Below are 21,550 nucleotides of genomic sequence, written 5' to 3'. Positions count from 1 at the left end.
ATTGGGAGAAATAATTCACTAGTCACAGGGAAAAGTCTTGATTTGGAAACTCCTTTGAAAGACTGGTTTTAGCAGGGACTGCCAGTCACCTCACATTGATTAGAATTTAACTCCCCTCCACAAACATACCTTCTTCCCCCCTAATTTATGATCACATAAATACTGTTCACTGCAAGTCCCACATCTGCTATGATTACTTTTCTTATACAACTTGTTTTTCTCAGCATTGATAATTGCCTCTCATTTTGCATGCTTGATTTTTATATACTTCCTAATTTTCTTCAAGTATTACAAAGTCTATCAAAAGAATATTATTTTCCAAATGTGCAGAACATTAAATAACCCAGATTTATCTGATTTCATCGGAAATTAATTTTATTTCCCTTTCTGGAGACATTCACTCCTCCACCCTCCATCCATCCATCTGCTTCAGTCTGGACCACATGTTATCTTGGCCTGACACTTCCTGTTACTCCTCTTTTAAGTTCAACCTCTTTCCTTAGCTCTTTGTCTTGTTTTCCTCATCATTGTTACAGTGCACATCTTCTAGTAATTTCCTGGAAGCATATGAAAGGTATATTTTTTAGTTCTTGCATATCTGAAAATTCTATCATCAAACTTGATTATGAGTTTGCTTTGTTGAAAACACTTTTCATTCAAAACAGGGAGGTCATGTCTCCATCGCCTCCAGAGTCTTGTGTTGCTTTGAAAATCCTGATGCATCTGAATTTTTAGTCATTTGCCTGTGATCTATTGGTCTCCAATCTCTGAACATTTTTGAATCTTTATCTCTGGTGATATGAAATTTTATTTGGATATACTTTGTGGTTTTTTTTATCAATTTTCCTAGGAAATTTCAATTTAGAGACCTATGTCTTTCTGCACTAAAAACTTTTTATGTGTTACTTCTTTAATAGTATCTTCTCTCTGACTTCTCTTGGTTTTCTGATGTAATTCCAGCCAGTCATCTATAATGCTTCCCAGTGGATTCTCTTAGTTCTTTGTCTTTCTGTTCGTATTTTCCTACTCTGTCTCTTAGTTCTATTTCCTGGGAAATGTCCTTGACTCTATCTTCCAAAATTGTGAATATTTCACTTTAGTTATTTTAACTTTCCTTTCCTCTGATAGTTCCTTTTTTATACTATTTGATTCTTTTATGTTTATTCTCTTATCTGTCTGTGAATATTTATTATAGATTTGTAGGGCTTTTCTTTGTTTGGGGTGGGGGGTATCTAGCAGTCTCTTTTTGGCTTCCTGACTTACTATTTTTTTGACTTATTCAGTAAAAGTAAATTTTCCCTTTGCTAGCATTTCAGACTTTCTTTTTCCTGCTTATAGATCAACAGGTAATATACTGGCTAAGAGCATAGCCTGGAATCAGACTCACTAATTGACCAACAAGGCAGTACCTCTATGAGTCTGCAAGAATCTCAGCATTACTGGGCTTGCAGTGCCCCCAATGCAGATACAGCTTAGACAACAATACCCAAGTCTTTTCAAATATCTGAAAAGCCTTCCAAAGCAGGATAGGTACAAATAAGCCCAGACTGTGAAGACCACAATACCTAACTTTTCAATGCCCACACATCAAGGATCAAGACCATCCAGGAAAACATGACCTCACCAAAAAAAAAAACAAAAAACAAAAAACAAAAACCCTAGGTTAGATACCAGGTAACAATCCTGCACAAATATAGATATCTGATTTTTCAGACAAGGAATTCAAAATAGCTGTGTTGAGGAAATTCAAAGATATTCAAGATGACACGGAGAAGAAATTTAGGATTCTATTAGATAAATTTAACAAAGAGATCAAAATAAAAAGAACCAAGCAGAAATTTTGGAGTTGAAAAATGCAATGACATACTGAAGAATGCATCAGAATCTTTTAATATCAGAATTGATCATGTTGAAGAAAGAATTGGTGAACTTGAAGACAAGATACTGGAAAATACATAGTCAGAAGAGACGAAAGAAAAGAGAATGTAAAATAATGAAGCACACTTACAGGATCTAGAAAATAGCCCCAAAGGAGAAAATCTAAGAGTTATTGGCCTTAAAAAGAAGGTAGAGAAAGAGATGGGGTAGAAAGTTTATGCAAAGGGATAATAACGGAGAACTCCCCAAATCTAGAGAAAGATATTAATATCCAAGTACAAGAAGGTTATAAAACACCAATCAGATTTAAGCCAAAGAAGACTACCTCAAGACATTTAATAATTAAACTCCCAAAGGTTAAGGATAAAGAAAGGATCCTAAAAGCAGCAAGAGAAAATAAACAAATAACATTCAATGGAGCCCTAATACATCTGGCGGTAGATTATTCAGTAAAAATCTTACAAGCCATGACATACTTACAGTGTTGAAGGAAAAAACTTTTAACCTGGAATATATCTAGCAAAATTATCCTTCAAACATGAGTGAGAAATAAAGACTTTCCCTGAAAAACAGAAGCTGAGGGATTTCATCAACACCAGACCTGTACTACAAGAAATGATAGAGGGAGTACTTCAACAAAAAAATTAGCCAGGCGTGGTCGTGGGTGCCTGTTGTCCCAGCTACTTGGGAGGCTGAGGCAGGAAAATGGCATGAACTCAGGAGGTAGAGCTTGCAATGAGCCGAAATCATGCCACTGCATTCTAGCCTGGGCAACAGAGCGAAGACTCCATCTCAGGAAAAAAAAAAAAAGACACAGAGTGGCTGGATGGATTAAAAAACAAACAAACAAACAAAAAAACCCCACAAGACCCAATGATCTGTTGCCTACAGAAAACACACTTCACCTATGAAGACACACGTAGACTGAAAATAAAGAAACAGAAAAAGGTATTCCATGCCAATGGAAACCATAAAAGAGCAGAAGGTGCTATACCTATATCGGACAAAATAGATTTCAAGTTATAAACTGTGAGAAGAGACAAAGAAGGTAACTATATAATGATAAAGGGGTCAATTCAGCAAGAGGATATAACAATTGTAAATATTTAAACATCCAACACTGCAGCACCCAGATATGTAAAGCAAATATTATTAGAGCTAAAGAGAGAGACAGACTACAGTACAATATGGACACTTCAACACCCCACTTTCTGCATTGGACAGATCTTCCAGACAGAAAATCAACAAAGAAACATTGACTTAATCTGCACTATAGACCAACTGAATCTAGTAGATATTTATGGAGCATTTCATCCAATGGCTTCAGAGTATACATTCTTTTCCTCAGCATATGAATCATTCTCAAGGATAGACCATATGTTAGGTCACAAAACAACTCTTAAAACATTCAAAAAAATTCAAATAATATCAAGCATCTTCTTGAACTACAATGGACTAAAACTAGAAATCAATAAGAGGAACTTTGGAAATTATACAAATGCATGGAAATTAAACAATATGCTCCTGAATGACCTATGGATCACTAAAGAAATTAAGAAGGAAATTGAACATTTTCTTGAAACAAATGATAATGGATACACAACATACCAGAACCTATGAGATACAGCAAAAACATGACTAAGAGGGAAATGTATAGCTGTAAGTGGCTACATCAAAGAAGAAAAGCTTCAATTAAATAACCTGACAATGCATCTTAAAGAACTAGAAAAGTAAGAGTAAACCAAACCCAAAATTAATAGGAGAAAAGAAATAATAAAGACCAGATCTAAGTTAGAAAAAAAGAAAGACCCAAATAAATAAAATCAGAGATAAAAAAGGAAACATTACAACTGATACCTCTGAAATTCGAAAGGATCATTAGTGGGTACTATAAGCAACTATATGCCAATAAATTGGAAAACCTAGAAGAAATTGATAAATTCGTAAACACATAAAAACCTACCTAGGTTGAGCCATAAAGAAATCCAAAACCCAAATAGACCAATAACAAGTAACACAGACAAAGCATAATAAAAAGTCTCCCAGCAAAGAAAATCCCAGGATTCAATGGCTTCACTCTTGAATTCTACTAGACATTTAAAGAAGAACTAATACCAATCCTATTCAAACTATTCCCAAAAAGATAGAGGAGAAGAGAATACTTCCAAGCTCATTCTACAAGGCCAGTATTATCCTGATACCAAAACCAGACAAAGACACACTAAAAAAAAAAAAGAAAGAAAGAAAATCCAGGCTAATATCACTAACAAATATTGATGGAAAATCCTCAACAAAATACTAGCTAACTGAATTCAACAACACATTAAAAAGATCATTCCAAATGACCAAGTGAGATTTATCCCAGGGATGCAAGGATGTTACAATATATGCAAAGCAATCAATGTTATGCAACATGTCAACATCATCAACATATGAATGAAGGACAAAAAGCATACGATCCTTTCAATTTGTGCTGAAAAATAAAAACAAATGTTTAACATCCCTCATGATGCAAACCCCTCAGAAAACTGGCTATCAAAGGAATATACCTCAACATAATAAAAGCCATGTATGACAGACTCACAGCTAGTATCACACTGAACAGAGAAAAACTGAAAGCCTTTCCTCCTAAGATCAGAAACAAGACAGAGTACCCACTTTCACCCCTGTTATTTAATGTAGTACTGGAAGTCTTAACTAGGGCAATCAGACAAGAGAAAGAGATAAAGGGGATCCAAATGGGAAAAGAAGAAGTCAAATTATCCTTGTTTGCAGATGATATCATCTTATATTTTGAAAAACCTAGACTCCACCAAAAAACTACTAGACCTAATAAACAAATTCAGCAAAGTAGCAGGATACGAAATCAACAAACAAAAATCATTAGCATTTCTATATGCCAACAGTGAACAAACTGAAAAATTTTACAAAGAAGTCCCATTTACAATAGCCACAGATAAAACTAAGTACCTAAGAATTAACTTAACCAAAGAAGTGAAAGATCTCTACAATGAAAACTAAAAACATTGATGCAAGAAATTGAAGAGGACACCAAAAAATGGAAAGATATTTTATGTTCATGAATTGGAAAAATCGATGTTGTTAAAATGTCCATACTAGCCAAAGCAATCTACAGATTCAATGCAATCTCTATAAAAATGCCGATGACATTCTTCATGGAAATAGAAAAAAATTTTAAATTTTATATGGAACCACAAAAGACGCAGAACTGCCAAAGCTATCCTAAGCAAAAAGAATAAAGCGGGAGGAATCACATTATCTGACTTCAAATTGTACTACAGTAACCATACAGCATGCTGTATGTCATAAAAAACAGAAGCACAGACCAGTGGAATAGAATAGAGAAGAGAGAAGCCAGAAATAAGTCCATACATCTACAGTGAACTTATTTTTTACAAAGGTGCCAAGAACATACACTAGGAGAAGAAAATCTCTTCAATAAATGATGCTGGAAAACCTGAATATCCATATACACAAGAGTGAAACTAGACCCCCATTTCTCACCATATACAAAAATCAAATCAAAATAGATTAAAAACTTAAATCTAAGACCTCAAACTATGAAACTACTACAAGAAAACATTGGGGAAAATCTCCAGAACATTGGTCTGGGCAAAAATTTCTTGAACAATACCCTACAAGCACAGGCAACCAAAGCAAAAATGGACAAATGGGATCGCATCAAGTGATAAACCTTTTGCATAGCAAAGGAAACAATCAACAAAGTGAAGAGACATCCCACAGAATGGGAGAAAATAATTGCACACTATCCATCTGACAAGGGATTAACAGCTAGAATATATAAGGAGCTCAAACAACTGTATACGAAAAAAATCTAATAATCCAATTTTAAAATAAGCAAAAGATCTGACTAGTCATTTCTCAAGAGAAGACATACAAATGGCGAATAGGCATATGAAAAGGTGCTCGACATAACTGATCATTAGATAAATGCAAATCAAAACTACAATGAGATATCTTATCGCAGTTGAAATGGCTTTTATCCAAAACAGGGGCAATAAAAATGTTGGTGAGGTAAAGGCAACCCTCATATGCTGTTGGTGAGAATGTATGTTAGTACAACCACTATGGAAGACAATTTGGAGGTTCCTCAAAAAAACTAGAAGAGAGCTACCATGCAATCCAGCAAGCCTGCTCCTAGGTATATACTCAAAAGAAAGGAAATCAGTATATCAAAGAAATATCTGCACTCCCATGTTTATTGCAGCACTATTCACAATAACGAGGACTTGGAAGCAACCTATGTGTCCATCAACAGATGAATGGGTAAGAAAAATATGGTGCATATACACAATGGAGTGCTACTTAGTCATAAAAAAGAATGAGATCCTGTCATTTGCAACAACATAGATGGAACTGGAGGTCATTATGTAAAGTTAAATAAGCCAGGTGCAAAAAGACAAACTTCACATGTTCTTACTTATTTTGGGGTGCTTAAAATTAAAACAATTTAACTCATGGAGATAGAGAGTAAAAGGATGGTTACCAGATGCGAGGGGAGTAAGTGGGGATGGTTAGAAGGTACAAAGAATGGTTAGAAATAGTACGGCCTAGTATTTGCTAGCAAAACAGGGTGACTATAGTTGAAAACGATTTAATCATTCATTTCTAAATAACTAAAAGAGCATAATTGGATTATTAGTAACGCAAAGAATAAATGCCAGAAGTGATGAATACCTCATTTACCCTGATGTGATTATTACACATTGCAGGTCTGTAGCAAAGTACATATTGTAACCCATAAATATATGCACCTACTATGTATCTACAAAAAATAAAATCAAAAATAAATTAAAATACATACAGAAAACAACCATATGATTAAAGGAACCAAAAACCAAATGTTGGTTGGTTCCTTGAAATTACTAATAACATTGATAAATATTTGGCAAACTTAGAATAAAAAAATGAATTAGCCAGATGTGGTGATGCTGCCTGTAGTCCCAGCTACTACAGTGGGAGGCTGAAGTGGGAGGATCGCATGAGCCCAGGAGTTCAATGTTACAGTGAGCTATGATTGGGCACTGCACTCCAACCTGGGTCACAGAGTGAGACCCTGTCTCAAAAAGTATATATATAAATAAATTTAAAATGAGAGAAGACAGAAATAACCAATATCAGAAATTACAAAAGGAAATGTCACACAAATCCTACAGACATTGAAAACATCATGATAGGATATTAAGAACAACTCATCCCTAAAACTTTGAATTTTTCATGAAATGATCAAGGTGGAAAATATAACTTACCAAAACTGACACCGAAAAATAGAAAATAAGTTAAAATACAAACACTAATATAACAAATGAAGAAATTAAGTCAGTAATTAAAATCCCCCACACAACAATAACTCAAGGCTCTCATAGCTTCTTCACTGGTTAGTTGTACCAAATGGCTACAGAAAAAAATAATTATCATTTTGTACAAATTTTTCCAGACAATAAAACTGGAGAATACACACTACTTCAACTCATTTCATAAAGCTAGCATAACCTTGATACCAATATTCATGGATATTATAAGAAAGGAAACTTCCAGGACAATCTCACTCATGAACATCAATGAAAATTTGTTAAACAATATAACTAACAAATAGAATCCATCAATATATAAAAAATGATAATACCTCATGACAAAATTGGTTTTATTTCAGGAGTATAAGACTGGCTTAACACTAGAAAAATCAATCAAGCGAACTGAAAACATTAATGAATTAAAAAATGATTAATAAATGGTGAAAAAACATTTGATAACATTTAACATTCATTCATGTTTTTAAAACAAACTGAGAATAGAAAGGAATTCCCTTAATCTGATACAGGGAATTTTATCAATCAGAATAAACTAGGTTACACTTCAATAACAACCAATCCCAAAAGTCTTAGGGACTTAAAACAATAAATTACTTAAAACATTAAAAATATAGATTTCTAACCTGTGCAACCTGTCTGTTGCAGGTTAGCAGCAAAGTTCTGTTCATTGTCATTGCTTAGGGACCCAGCCGGATAGTTGTTACTGGTTCAGTACCACAGGAAACAAGAGCTCAGAAGGTCCACCCTGGAAGGGGCACATATCACTTCTACTCACTATTCATTGGCCAGACATAGTCTAGGGCCCACCCAACCTTAATTGCACATCCACAATGTGCAATCCTGTAAGGGCATTATGAATACATTTTAGAGCCCCTGGATTCTGTTATGTTCCTCTGAAGAGTGTTGATTCTAATTCTGGCAGAAAATTAATCGGACACAGACTGCAAACCTTGTCTCCCCTGTGGTGGACAACAGCTGAAGTTCTTTCATTTTCAGTTTTTTCATCTTCCAGCTTTTGCTCACCATCTGGGACGACTGGGAATCTCCCCATGTGTGTAATTCTTAGAGGTCAGCTAAGGCAGAGCTTACCTGCTTACACCCTCTGCAAGGCCCTCCCATCCAAGATCCCCTCTTCCAATTTTCTACCTGCTCTTCCAGCCCAGAACTCTCTCTCCAAGTCAGTTTACCTGCTTTCTGCTGCCCCAGGCCACACACCTTAGCTCTTAGGGAAAAAGCTTTCAACTCACAAACCTTATCAGGTGCACTTCCAAATTTCAAGGGCAGACTCCCCTCCATAGTTGGCCTACTTGAAATTCTTTGGCATGACTTTCAAGGATTCCCACTATCTGGCTGAAAATTATGTTTTTGACTTTATTTCTTACTATTTCCCTTCATACACCCTGCGCTCTAGCCAAACCGACTGTGTGGTAGAACTTGCCTTGCACTTTTCTAATTCTGTGTCTTTGCTCATTTTTCAGAATGCCATTCTCACATCCCCAGATGCCTAAACATTAAGTGACCTTCGAAGCCCAGCTCCAATATGAATTGTTCTGTAACGCCGCTTCTGATTCTCCTCTCTACTCCCTACCCTCAACTCCCATCCTATCTCCAGTCTGCCTTCCCTCCCCAACATAACTTTATAGCTCCTCTCTTATGTCACTTAGAACATAATGTTAGAAAGTAATATATCCCCACAGCATCTAATGTCCTGGCTAGTACACAAGAGATGCATCAAAATATTTGCAAGATTAATATAATAAGGTACATAACTGCTGTCTATACTGAAATCTGTATAGGTGCCATAATCAAAAGCATGAAGTGGCCATTTGGGCCTGCCACTGTACTATATATTCTATAAAAACTGTCGTGTAAGACTCTCTCATATGAAACAACAAATGAAGGGTATAATGATATAGTGCTTTCCATTTATCAGAAGAATTATTTAAGTGGTGAGAGTACGTTTCTGTTGATTCATCTACATTCCCTCATGTGATTCTATTATGAGCAGCAACATACTTTTGTGAAATGGCCTACTGGGAGGAGAGGTGACCCTGGTTGCAAAGAATTATGGAAATATCACTGATTTACAAATCAACGGACCATAACACGGTGGCTTCATTAGGAGAGCTCTAACAAGGTGAGGTCATCTGGCAGTAAAGGGCAGGCGTGCACAGACACAGTGGAAGAAACCTGAGCGAGAACATTTTACCAAGCAAAATACTCTGTTAAGGAACACCCAGTGGGGAAAAACACCACCAAGTAAGAATGAAATATGAGAATCCGTATCACAATACAAAAATTACTCTGAGACTTCTATTTACTAAGAAAGGAGCAAGTACACTTGCAATGCATGACCCTTTACTCATGATCTGAAAATTTTACTTATTTTGACATTTTCCAAGTAACTTATTCTGAATGTGATCATAATTATTTTAAAAGTAATGTTTTTTAGTTTTGGAAAAACAAGTCTAATCTGTTTAAAAAATATTGAAAAGAGGTGTCTGACTTAGGATTTTTTTGGCTACCAGATACAGAAAGAAAGTGGTTTCAAATTGTCTTAGACAGTAAAGTTCGCCTGGTCACTCGCCAGAGGAAGGAATCAACATCAGGCCTCGCCCTGTATGAACAGGGGAATGAGGAAGGGTGATCCAGCACCCACGATGGAGGCGGCAGAGATGGAGGGAATGGACAGCTTAGCTGTCCCTGCCAGCAAGGCACAGTACGTTAAAAGAGAGAACCGGCTAAATGCATTTACTGTCCCTTTTCCACTCTCAAATAAATAAATGAACAAACCAATTCTATCACTCTTCTAGCGTAATGTGATGTTGAGGGGCAAAAGCTCTGAAGTCAGACTACCTAATCAAAATTCCGACTCTCCTGCATAACTGCTATCATGCAAGTTAACTACCTGGAGACTCAGGGGCCTAACTTATAACATTGGGGCAATACAGCCGGGTGCGGTGGCTCACACCTGTAATCCCAGCACTTTGGGAGGCCGAGGCGGGTGGATCGCCTGAGGTCAGAAGTTCAAAACCAGCCTGATCAACATGGTGAAACCGCATCTCTACTAAAAATACACCAAAATTAGCCAGGCATAGTGGCGGGTGCCTGTAATCCCAGCTACTCGGGAGACTGAGGCAGGACAATCGCTTGAACCTGGGAGGCGGAGGTTGCAGTGAGCTGAGATCGAGCCACTGCGCTCCAGTCTGGGCAACAAGAGCGAAACTTTGTCTCAAAACAAAAAGGGGGGGGGGGTGGATAATGACATCCAATTTATTGGGCTATTTCAGTGATTAAATGAGCTAATACATAAGGTTATAAATGTTATCATTGTCATTGTTATCATTATCATCATCATTCTCTGCCTAAATTATGGCAACATTTTTTAGTCACCCGGGCTAGAGCCTCAGACTGAGAATCTTCCTTCTCCTCCCGTGTGGGGGCTGAGCTGTAGTCAGAAATAGCACTACTGCAGGGCCCCCTTGCTCTTCAGAAGGTGCCATGGAACCCCACTCCATCACTACTAGTAGTGGCTTATTCCTTAAGCCACCAAAGCACAGGACACAGCAGGTGTCTCGACTGCCTGCTCAAAGTCCATGCTAGATTCTATGTTTGCTGTACAGCTTTGAACATTTCTCGCCAGCACACGCCAAGTCTGCTGTACACCAGTATCCCATGCCTGTGGGTATGCCAGGAGGGTGAGGAGCCTAAGCATGCTGAGTGCAGACCGGATCCCAGCTTGCTACTAACCAGCTGTGTGGGCTCAGGCCACCTAACTCTTTTAACTGTCCCAGGGCATTAGAAAACTGATTGCCCAGGGACATTGTAAGGAGTAATGAGATTATACAAATAGAACATTTAGCATGGTGCCAAATCAAGGTGGCAATAAGAATAGATTATTTTTATATCCTTGGTTTTCCTTCATGGTCATATCTCTGCAGACTTCTAAATTGGGGTCATCAAAAACATTGATAGATTTGAATTCTATAATATTTATCCAAGTTACAGTAAAAACTTTAGATGGAAACTGGACTCAGCCAAATATAGATACATGAGGTATCCCACTCAGGGCTATACAGGCTGGTAGCAAATCATTAGTGCATATTACTTGGATACAATTGTTCACAGAGTTTAAAACAAAAAGAAAGAAAGAAAGAAAGAAAAAGCCTAATTTTTCAACCATTCCTGTATCTTCCCTACAAGGAAAACCATAGAGGCCTTGCCAGATGCTTTGCTGATACAGTTTATTTATTATCTCCTTTATGAGGAAGCGTATTAGAATACGTGAGGTTAGCTTGGCTGGCCTTATTCCAGAGAGCTCACTCTGACTCCTGGTAACAACTACTGTTTTCCTAGGAGCTCCCGAATCACCTGCTTAAATAATCAGTCCTAGAATCACACCAGTTATTGATGTCAGGCTTAGCAGTGTGTAGTTTTCAAACTCCTTCTTGGAAATTGGTCTGTTTACCCATCTTGTATTTTGTGCACATCTCTTGTCTTCTTTTGTGAAGAGCCTGTGCGCATTGTATCTTCCTTTACACTCCACTACTTCTACTGTCTGAACCCTGTGGAAATGGAGACACCTTTTCTCAACCAGAAGAGACGTAGCAGTCATTCTTAGAAGTAGTGGTACATAATGCAGCATTGTCTTGGTTTTTACTCTGAAAATGGTGCTAACTCCTTCCTTTGGTCACCCTTTCAGTTTTCACCCCAATCTTTGCAGATGAACTGAGACAGCAATTTAGGTACAGAGGAGCAAGGTGCTCCAAAGACACAAACCTGCCCCTCCTCTGACAGTGCCATGGTGTTGATTGGTTTGCTCTCAGTTGCTGTGAGACGTGCTCATACGTGTGTAAGCAAGTGCAGGCCCAACCTGGGCAACAAGGCTAAAAAGGAGTATGTTGGATGACATGAGGCTTCAGGTTTCATTCTCTGTGTCTGGAATATGAGGAGTGTCAAATAGATCATGCTAGGGACTGCGTCATGGAGACCATTTTGGTAACTGAATACTTTCATTTACTCAAACAAATAGCATTAATCATGTATCTACATTTAAAACAAAGTATGTCATGGAGAGAATGGCCAAACACTTTCACCAAATACTAAATTATATTCCACAGTCATGAAAGAATATATTTGGTCTATTGAAAAATTGAAAAAGAGTCAGCCACTTGTAATGGCAAAACTTTGATGGAAAATCTGACTTTTGCATAAAGATACTTAAATGGCATGCTACGGTATTTATATATTTTACATATTCCATATGTGTTGAGAGAAAAATCAATATTTTTTGTATGACATTTACTTCAGGTAGGAGAAACTTGAAAACAATGAATTAAAGAAAAAAAATGTAATCCTTATTATAGGCTTACTGCATGTCCATAATAGCTGATCTAAATCGATCATACTTTAATTGCCTAGGAATATGATAAATCAGGCTGTGTCATATTTACTTATATAGCAATTGAGCTCTGTTATGGAAGGAGAAAAATTTCTACCATTTTGAAATCTAAATTTGGTTTGAAAATATATTTTGAATTCATTCTACTCTATAAAATAGAAAATTATATGGTTAGCACTCCTGAACTAGCAAAATTTATATCCATTGTAATCTAATTCAACTAATGCTATAATGGGCCCAAAACATCAAATATTAAATATTTTAACTTCAGAAAAAATAATAAAATTCTATAAGATGCTATAATAGACAAATTCATAAAGACAAAAAGTAGATTATCAGGGACTAGAGCAGGGGCATGGGGAATCTTTGCTTAATGGCTACAGTGTTGTGGGTGATGACAAATTTTTGGAAAAAGATAATGGTGAGACTTGCACAACATTGTAAATGTAATTAATGCCACTACATTGTACACTTAAAAAAGGTTAAAAGGCATGGTGGCTCATGCCTGTAAATCCCAACACTTTGGAAGGCCAAGGAGGGCAGATCACTTGAACCCAGAAGTTCGAGACTAGCTTGGGCAACATAATGAGACCCCATCTCTACAAATATTAAAAAATTAGCTAGGCGTGGTGGTGCGTGCCTGTAGTTCCAGCTGCTCAGGAGGCTGAGGTGACAGGATCACTTAAGCCCAGGTGGATTAGGTTACAGTGAGCTGTGATCACGCCACTGCACTCCAGGTAGGGTGACAGAGTAAACCCTGTCTCAGAAAAAAAAAGTAGGGGAGTAAATGCCATATTTTGTGTTATATATATTTTACCCACTAAATAAAATAAGATTCTAAAATACATAAGAATGATAAGAAAAAACTAACATGCCTGCTCTCAGCACTATAATCCTATATTTTCTTTTAGAAATTCTAGCCTCTGTCACGTGACCAAAAAAGGAGAGACAAATATTAGAAAGCAAACACAAATTTAACAGTATTTTTGGTAATATCATTACATATAAAATCCAATTTAATTCACTCAAAAACAATTAGATCCAGTAAGGGAATTAAATAAGCCCATTAACAAAGTAAGTATACAAAAGTCATATACTTTTATGTGTATATTATCAATAACCTTTAGAAAGAATGTTGGGATTAAATAATTTTACACAAATAACAACAAAATACAGAATTTCTTTGAGTATATCTAACAAAATTATGCACGATCTATGTGAAAAAATATTGTAAAACATTTCCAGGGAACTTAAAGACAAGAAAATTGAAGAGATATCATGTTCCTAATGGAAAGATTGAGTAGTAAAGATGGCAATTGTCTGCCAAATTATTCTCTAATTTTACCAAAGGGCCAAGCACATTTTCAATTTCACCTAATTATCTTAAAGTTTGTCTCAAAAAATAAAGGGTTAAAAATAATCAGGAGAATATTGAGAAAGAACAATGAGAAAGGGATTGAATTCTGATTTATTAAAACACAAAGTTACAATCATGAAGAAAAATATGTAATAACAAAAGAAAAGTATGCAGAGTATATTGATAATTTTTTAGAAAGCAGTTTTTAAAAGTGCTTATCTTTTAGTGGAACAAAATCTTGTGCCTACATATGCCTGTGGAAAAGATATTCCCTTCTGTTAGCATCTCAGTACACAAGTTTCTAGTATTTATTTGGTTTACATTCTATTTTATAAAATGAGGTCAGAGTGCAATATGCTTTATAATCTTCTTCTTTACTCACGTGTATCTTAAACGTTTTCCTATTTGAAGCTTTTTTTTCTATCAGATGACTAATAATTTTGTAATTTTTCATTGTGCGGATATACTATAGTTTACTTAAACAATTCATTGTTCTTGGAACATTTAGATTGTTTCTGATTATCGATAATACTGGACTTAGCATTCTTTCCTACAATGCTTTGAGCACATTTGCCTAAATCCTTGGACTAACAATCCAGAAGTGAAACTGCTGGGTTAGCCATTGTATGCATTTGTATGGCTTTTAGGTTTATTACCAAACTGCTCTGTAGAAAGGTTGGAATCGTTTACAACATGGTGTCTATGAGGGCACCTCTTTCCTCAAATCTGTTTCCACACTGACAGTGTTAAATTTTCAACAACTTTGTGTTCACATGATCTTGAAAATTACAGAGTCGTGTTTTGTTAAATTACCAATCAAGTTTGTGAAAGGAAAAATATCTTGGGCCCCCAAAATCACTCAGGAAAAGTCGAGCTGGAAACCGCTTAGGGCAAACCTGCCTCCCATTCTATCAAAGTCACCCCTCTGCTCACTGAGATAGATGCAGATCGGATTTGCCTCCTTCCGAGAGGCTAATCTGAAACTTCGTGTCTCACCTCTCTGTGACCTGGAAGCTCCCTCCACGCTTCCGCTTTCAGTCTTCCTGCTTTTGCTTTCAGTCTTCCTGCTTTTGCTTTCAGTTGTCCTACGTTTCCAGACCGAACCAATGTACTTCTTACATATATTGATTGATATCTCATGTCTCCCTAAAATGTATAAAACCAAGCTGTGTCCCGACCACCTTGGCACATGTCGTCAGGACGTCCTGAGGCTGTGTCACGGGCGCGTCCTCAGCCTTGGCAAAATAAACTTCCTAAATTCACTGAGACTTGTCTCAAATTTTCTGGGTTTCACAAGTTGAACATTCTAGAATAGTAAATGTTCATTTTTATGTATTAATTTTTGCATTGTCTGTTTATGTGCCTTGCCCATTTTTTTATTGGAAGATTCAATCCTCTATTGGGTTGTGATAGCCATTTGTATATTAAGGCTATTAACATTTAAAGCATATGTCAAAAATATTTTTTAGAATTTTGTTTGCTTTTGCCTTTTGTTGGGTGTTTCTGGTTTTAAAAGAAGAAGCAGAAGTGTTTCCTGTTTTCCTGATACCACAGTAGCAAATGATATCTAATAGTAGAAAAAGTCCTCACTTTGCAAAAAAAATCATAAAATAGTGGATTTTATGCCTGAGAAAATTATACATGTAGCATATAACCATTTAAGATAAATAACTTTTACCACCATTGACTTTAAATTATTTTTTCCTTATTCTTCAGCAATTTCTCTATATCTGAAGCCTCTATCTTGTTTATTATACTTAAAGCCAGTAGGCAGTACAATAGAAATCCAATTTTCTGAATAGAAAGGTTCCATTTGTTGTTCTATAATGTCAGTAGACTCCTCACGTTAGAACCTTTTCAAAACCTTAAATCTTGAGTTCAAAGTCCTCACTTATGTCTCGACAATAGCTTTCAGGCCCATCAACACAAGAATAAACACATCTCTTCTCTTTCAAGCTACAAAATCATATTCTCTTTATACCCGTTAGCATACTTTTTCAAAGGAAAAGAACTTTGTTTCCAAAAAAAAAAAATCTTTTTACTTTAATTCCACTGTGACAGTAAGAACAAAAAGACTTCCGACTGCATGGTGTATCTTAATTCTCTGAGAATGAAGAAGAGAAATAGAGGAACTGAAGAGAAAGTGGGCAGTGTAAGAAATCCCTGTTGGATGAAGTTAAGAGGCTTTTAAATAGTGCATATCCTGGCTTTGTTTCACAGCGACTGCAGAAGTTTTAGAGCCATTACCTGTCCATTTAGGAGGACTTAGAGCTCCATTTTAGATACCATTACACGTAACAGTTCAGGCATTTTGCTTCTTGGTCATTGTCAATCCAATAACGTTTATCACAGCCATGTTAATTCAGTCAGGGTTTCCTGATAGCTAATATCTAATCTATTTCCTAATAGTTAATATCATTATCCATTGTGAGAGAGATTATTAATGCATACCCAAATGATCAATTAGGCATAGATACAGACATAAACCTAATAAAAATTTAATGTTAGTGTTACTCATATATCTCATATATACATACGTGTGCGTGTGCGTGTATATATATATAAATTTACTCCTTGATACCAGTATATTCTACAGGGCAAAATTCTTCTCTCACATTAGCAGTAGATCAGCATATCCAGGCTGTTTTATTGCAACCTTCGTCAGGCACACACTGAAAGAACAACACTGGGATAAGCCAGCATCCAGTGACCACAACGGTCACCAAAACCTTTGCGGCAATTACCACATTCAGGTAGTTATTGCTTTGTTACCTTCTATAGGCTCTCCTACTTATGACTTCATAGTGTCAACAGAACAGCTTTCTTGAAAACACGAAAACAAAACCTACAAAATGGAGTGAGGACTGTGTGTGCTCAGTAATACATTTCTGTTAATATATACAAAAATGCAAACAACACACCCATGTGGTTCTGTTCTGTGTCTAATCCTTCTTAGCTAGATGTGGCTCTGAGTCCTTTTTAAGGAGTGGGGTGGGAGGGAGGGATGAATAAAGAGGAAAAAAAGAAACCCAGGATCTCAAACATCTGATTCTGTTTGGTTGATAAGGCAAGGTGGGACCCAGGGATTCTTGAGCTTGGGAAACGTCACTACAGCCTCACCCTTCTTTCGTATGCACCTCCATACTCCTTCCCAGCACTTCCAAACGATCCCAAGAAAGACACACTCCCAGTGACACATCCAGTCTGGGTATCTTTCTACTATCTCAGGTCTTCAATCCCCCAGGGGAATCTCATGCATCCACGCTGGAGCAGCCCCTGCAGTGAAAGAACTCCTTCCTGGGAAGCTAGTCTCTAGCGTGCTGCTTCCTCTCCTGGAAACTCTTCCTGTAAATGACATCTCCTCAGCCCTGGGGTTTGTTCCTGCATCTGGGAGCCTTCCCTTAACCCTAGACTAGGCGAGGGACTTGACTGTCTGCTTAAACACCCTGTCCCTCTTATGTGTAATTGTCACATTTGTCACTCTTGTTTAATATCTTCTTCCATACTATTTTGTAAACCCCAAGAGGTTGGTACTGTGCTTACCTCATTCGTTTCCATCTTTCCAGTTCCTAAAACAGTGATGGGTATGTAATACATGCACTCTCAATAGACATTTGGTGAGGGAAGCCTAAGTGAGTTAATATAGGTGAAGTGCTCGGTTTAATTCCTGGCACATGTTGGTGCTCACTGCATGTTAGCTACAGGTGCTGTGAATCACGCACAGATGTGTGCAGTCCTGAAGCCTAAACCTGTTGAGCATCGTTGGTAGACTTTTTGAAAGAATGTCAACTGCCCCCAATCCTCAGAACATTTCTGCCCTCCCAGTTCTCCTGGTAACCTGAGCTTGTCAGTAAGTAAGGCTCACTAACCCCTGACATTCTAAAAAGGCAAAACAGCTTTTAGATTGGATAAGACCAGATAGTCTCTACTGCTGACCGTGCAACACGCTGCGTGCCTTCCTCCTCCTCACCTTCTTGTGGTGATCTGAAACCTTGTTCTTGAATATCTCGTGACTCCAGCTCTTAGGCTAAACGATAGCATTCTAATTTTAGTTGTTTTTCAGCAGATATGTTTTGTCCTGCAGTGTGTCTAACTGCTGCTGTAATGAGCCATCGTGCTGCTGAGTTCTATGGTTATATTTAGGTTGGTTCCCTGAGTGAAGGCTGAGCCGTCTCTTTTCATTACATTTGTGTTTACTTTCAAACTAAACAAGAACAGAGTCTGGACTGGACCAGAAGTTGTAGGGGGCTCTGAAGTGTTTTCATGCCACAAACCCTAGTTCGTTGCTAGGGGGGATGAATCTGACCACATTTTTTTAAAAAACTTCCAAGTGATTCCAGAGGAAATGGCTGTGAAACCGCTAAATGATACCTTATATTCTAGGACTTTTAACAGAGGATTCAGTTTAGTTCAAACTAGCCAGGCATAAAGGAAGCACTTAGGATAAGTTTGAACTAAACCAAATCCTCAGTTATAAGTCTTGGAAAATAAGGTATCATTTAGTGGTTTTGCAGCTATTTCCTCTGGAATCACTAGAAAATTTTAAAAAATAAAGTGGGGTCTGATTCATCCCTTTCAACAACAAACCAGGGGCTGTGGTATAAAAACACTTCAGAGCACCTCACAACTTCTGCAGCCAATGGAAGGGGGTAGGAGGCTCTGAGCTCTTTTAGCAGGTGGTGAGATGATCAGATATGCTCGAGGGAGGTTAACCCAGTAGTACCTTGAAAGACAGGTTGGGGAAGTGGAGAAAGACAGAAAGAAAAGAGATCTGTACAAGATCAGGCCAGTGCTCCAGTGAAGGGGTCCCAAGGATCAGAACCAGAGGAATGGCAATAAGAATGGAGACCTAGAGGAGAGAAGGTGAGGATGGAGAGTGAGACCAGAGAGAGAAGGTGAGGATGGAGACTGGGACCAGGGGAGAGGAGGTGAGGTTGGAGATCAGGACCTGGGGAGAGGAGGTGAGGCTGGAGACCAGGACTGGAGGAGAGAAGGTGAGGATGGAGACCAGGACCAGAGAAGAGGAGGTGAGGATGGAAACAGGGACCTGAAGAGAAATGATAAAAATGGATTCTGGGACTGGAGGAGAGAAGATAAGACTAAAGACCAGGATCAAAAGAGAGAAGGTGAAGATGGAAACCAGGACCAGAGGAGAGGAGGTAAGGATGGAGACCAGGACCAAAGGAGATGAGGTGAGGTTGGAGACCAGGACCAGAGGAGAGGTGGTGAAGATGAAGACCAGGACAAGAGGAGAGGAGGTGAGGATGGAGACAAGGACCAGGGGAGAGGAGGTGAGGATGGAGACTAGAACTGAAGCAGAGAAGGTGAGGATAGAGACTGGCACTGGAGGAGAGGAGGTGAGGATGGAGAGTGAGACCAGAGGAGAGGAGATGAGGATAGAGAGTGAGACCAGAGGAGAGGCAGTGAGGATGGAGACTGGCACTGGAGGAGAGGAGATGAGGATGGAGACTGGCACTGGAGGAAAGGAGGTGAGGATGGAGACCAGGACCAGAGGAGTGTTGGTGAGGATGGAGAGGGAGACACAAATTCAAGAGATACTGCAAAAGGAAAACCAGATGATTTGGTAACATGAGGAATACAAAGGAGGAGAAACAGGCTTTGACCTGGAGTGACTGGGAACAAGGTTTATCTTTACTAAATATGAGGAACACAGGGAAGAAAAGAAAGTTCAGGGAGGAAATTTAGTCTTTGGAGCAAACTGAATTTGAGGTGCTGGCAAGATCCAGGCTGATGGAAATGTGAGCTGGAGTTCAAGAACAATGTCAGGACTGCCTCAGAGATGTATTGACCAAAGCATCATTTCTTTTTATAGCCTGGGTCCTTTTGTCCCTTCCCAGTGGCATCTGCTTTAAGGTCATAGTCAATCTTTTTCATTAGAAGGTAGAACATCTTACAAATAAGAGCCCTTGACTTCTTCTTGGAGTCATCAGAGCCATCACATTTTATTAATTGCACTTTTGACCTTCTATAATAGATGTTTTATCTGGCTCTTCTACTTAAACCATGGTACTTTTAGCCATCTCAGAAAGTGCATAACAGGCTCCCATGATTGAAGAAACTGGGGCCAAGAAAGTGCCAGTAGGTTGGCCAAGCTCACACAGCCAGTTATCAGCATCCTGATTCCTGACCCCCTGTACTTTCCACTGGGGCAAATGGTGCCTTTCAGACCCTACCTGGTGGCATCTCTTGCTCTGTCTCTGTAGCTTGTTACTTTGCACTCAGAACTGTTTCTTTAAAACGGTCCTATTCCTGTGGTCTCTTGTAGCTTCTGTGTTGATTCCTTCTAACTGAACTTTCAAACGTTTCGCTTTTCTTTCCCACTTTCTTGAGGGCCTAAATATAGTCACTTTATGTTCACTTCTACCAAGAACATTCTCGGTGTTTGTAACCAGCCTATAGTTTTGAACACCATATCCAACCCTCCTTCCCAAATAAACGTTTGCTCCACGTTAATGGTTTTAAGAATGGTGTGGATTGTTGCATGAAAGAGATTGTTGCATGAAAATGTATCCGTTGTCAACCCGCATAGGTTCCTTTAACTCCAGCGACACTAAGTGATTTTTTGTCTTTCATACTGCTTATCCAACTCAGGGCCCGGGCCTCTTCTACGAGGGGAAAATGAACTGCATTCCTAGGGCTGGTGAGAAATCAGTGCAGGTGGGAGAATAAACAGTAATCAGACAAGATTCCATTTAAAACATCAGGGTTGCAATGTGTCATCCAAAGTTGTAATAATAAAGTCTCATTGGTCCCCAGTAGAGTGCAGTTTAATTAAATGCAACCACAAGACAACTTTGCCTTAACCTTGTAGAATTGAAGCTTTCTATTAAAATCTTTTCTGCTTGGTCCTTCTTTCACCGTATAGATGCCTTGAATCTCCGAAACCGACAGGTCATCTGTGTCACTCTCAAGGTCCTCCAGCATCTGGTTGTGTCAGCTGAGATGGTGGGCAAGGCCTTGGTGCCTTATTACCGTCAAATCCTCCCCGTCCTGAACATCTTTAAGAATATGAATGGTGAGTGAGCCCACGAGTCAAAATGTCTTTTAAGCCAAAGAAAAAGGGAGTGGTTTGTAGTAGAGTTACTTAGCAACACGTTTAGGATTTATTATTGCATATAAACTATGATCCATTTGGAGATCTAAATAGCATATTCCCACCCCTTCTCCAGCTACTCCCTAGGGAAACAGTAAAATTAACAATTTCATTTATTACTCCTCACGTACAGCTTCCTTACTCAGTACAGAAGCGCTGAAGCTGTTCTATAAGCTTCCAATAATTAAATTGTGAAGTTTTTCTAATGGTCTTTTGAATACATTAGTAGGTTTTGAGTTTGTTCTTTTTCTTGATAGTGATTCTACCTTTACATACTTCCTGTTACAATTTCAGTCAGTTTTTTTCCATTGGTTTAAGATGAATTTTTAAGCACTATTATTAAAACCTGATAAATGGTTTTGATGATTCATTTATTTTTTGTATGATTCTATAAGCTTTGGAAAACACAAATGAATTCAGATGGTTCTATTTTACCCTAACAAAGA

At 38.0% G+C, this 21,550-nt stretch overlaps 1 protein-coding gene across 5 annotated transcripts in view; it reads left to right on the top strand.

Moving 5' to 3' along the window:
- Positions 1 to 21,550, top strand: part of PACRG (parkin coregulated) — a 593,702-nt gene that overhangs the window by 338,330 nt on the left and 233,822 nt on the right. For all 5 annotated transcript variants that reach the window (XM_065543176.2, XM_065543174.2, XM_045390383.2 and 2 more), the window contains one exon: positions 20,877 to 21,026. In XM_065543176.2, the coding sequence (XP_065399248.1) occupies positions 20,877 to 21,026 (150 nt within the window). The remainder of the gene's footprint in view (positions 1 to 20,876; positions 21,027 to 21,550) is intronic.

The sequence above is a fragment of the Macaca fascicularis genome, chromosome 4 (genome assembly GCF_037993035.2).
Source record: "Macaca fascicularis isolate 582-1 chromosome 4, T2T-MFA8v1.1".
Taxonomy (NCBI): Eukaryota; Metazoa; Chordata; class Mammalia; order Primates; family Cercopithecidae; genus Macaca; species Macaca fascicularis.
This window is presented reverse-complemented; position numbering and strand designations above follow the sequence as displayed.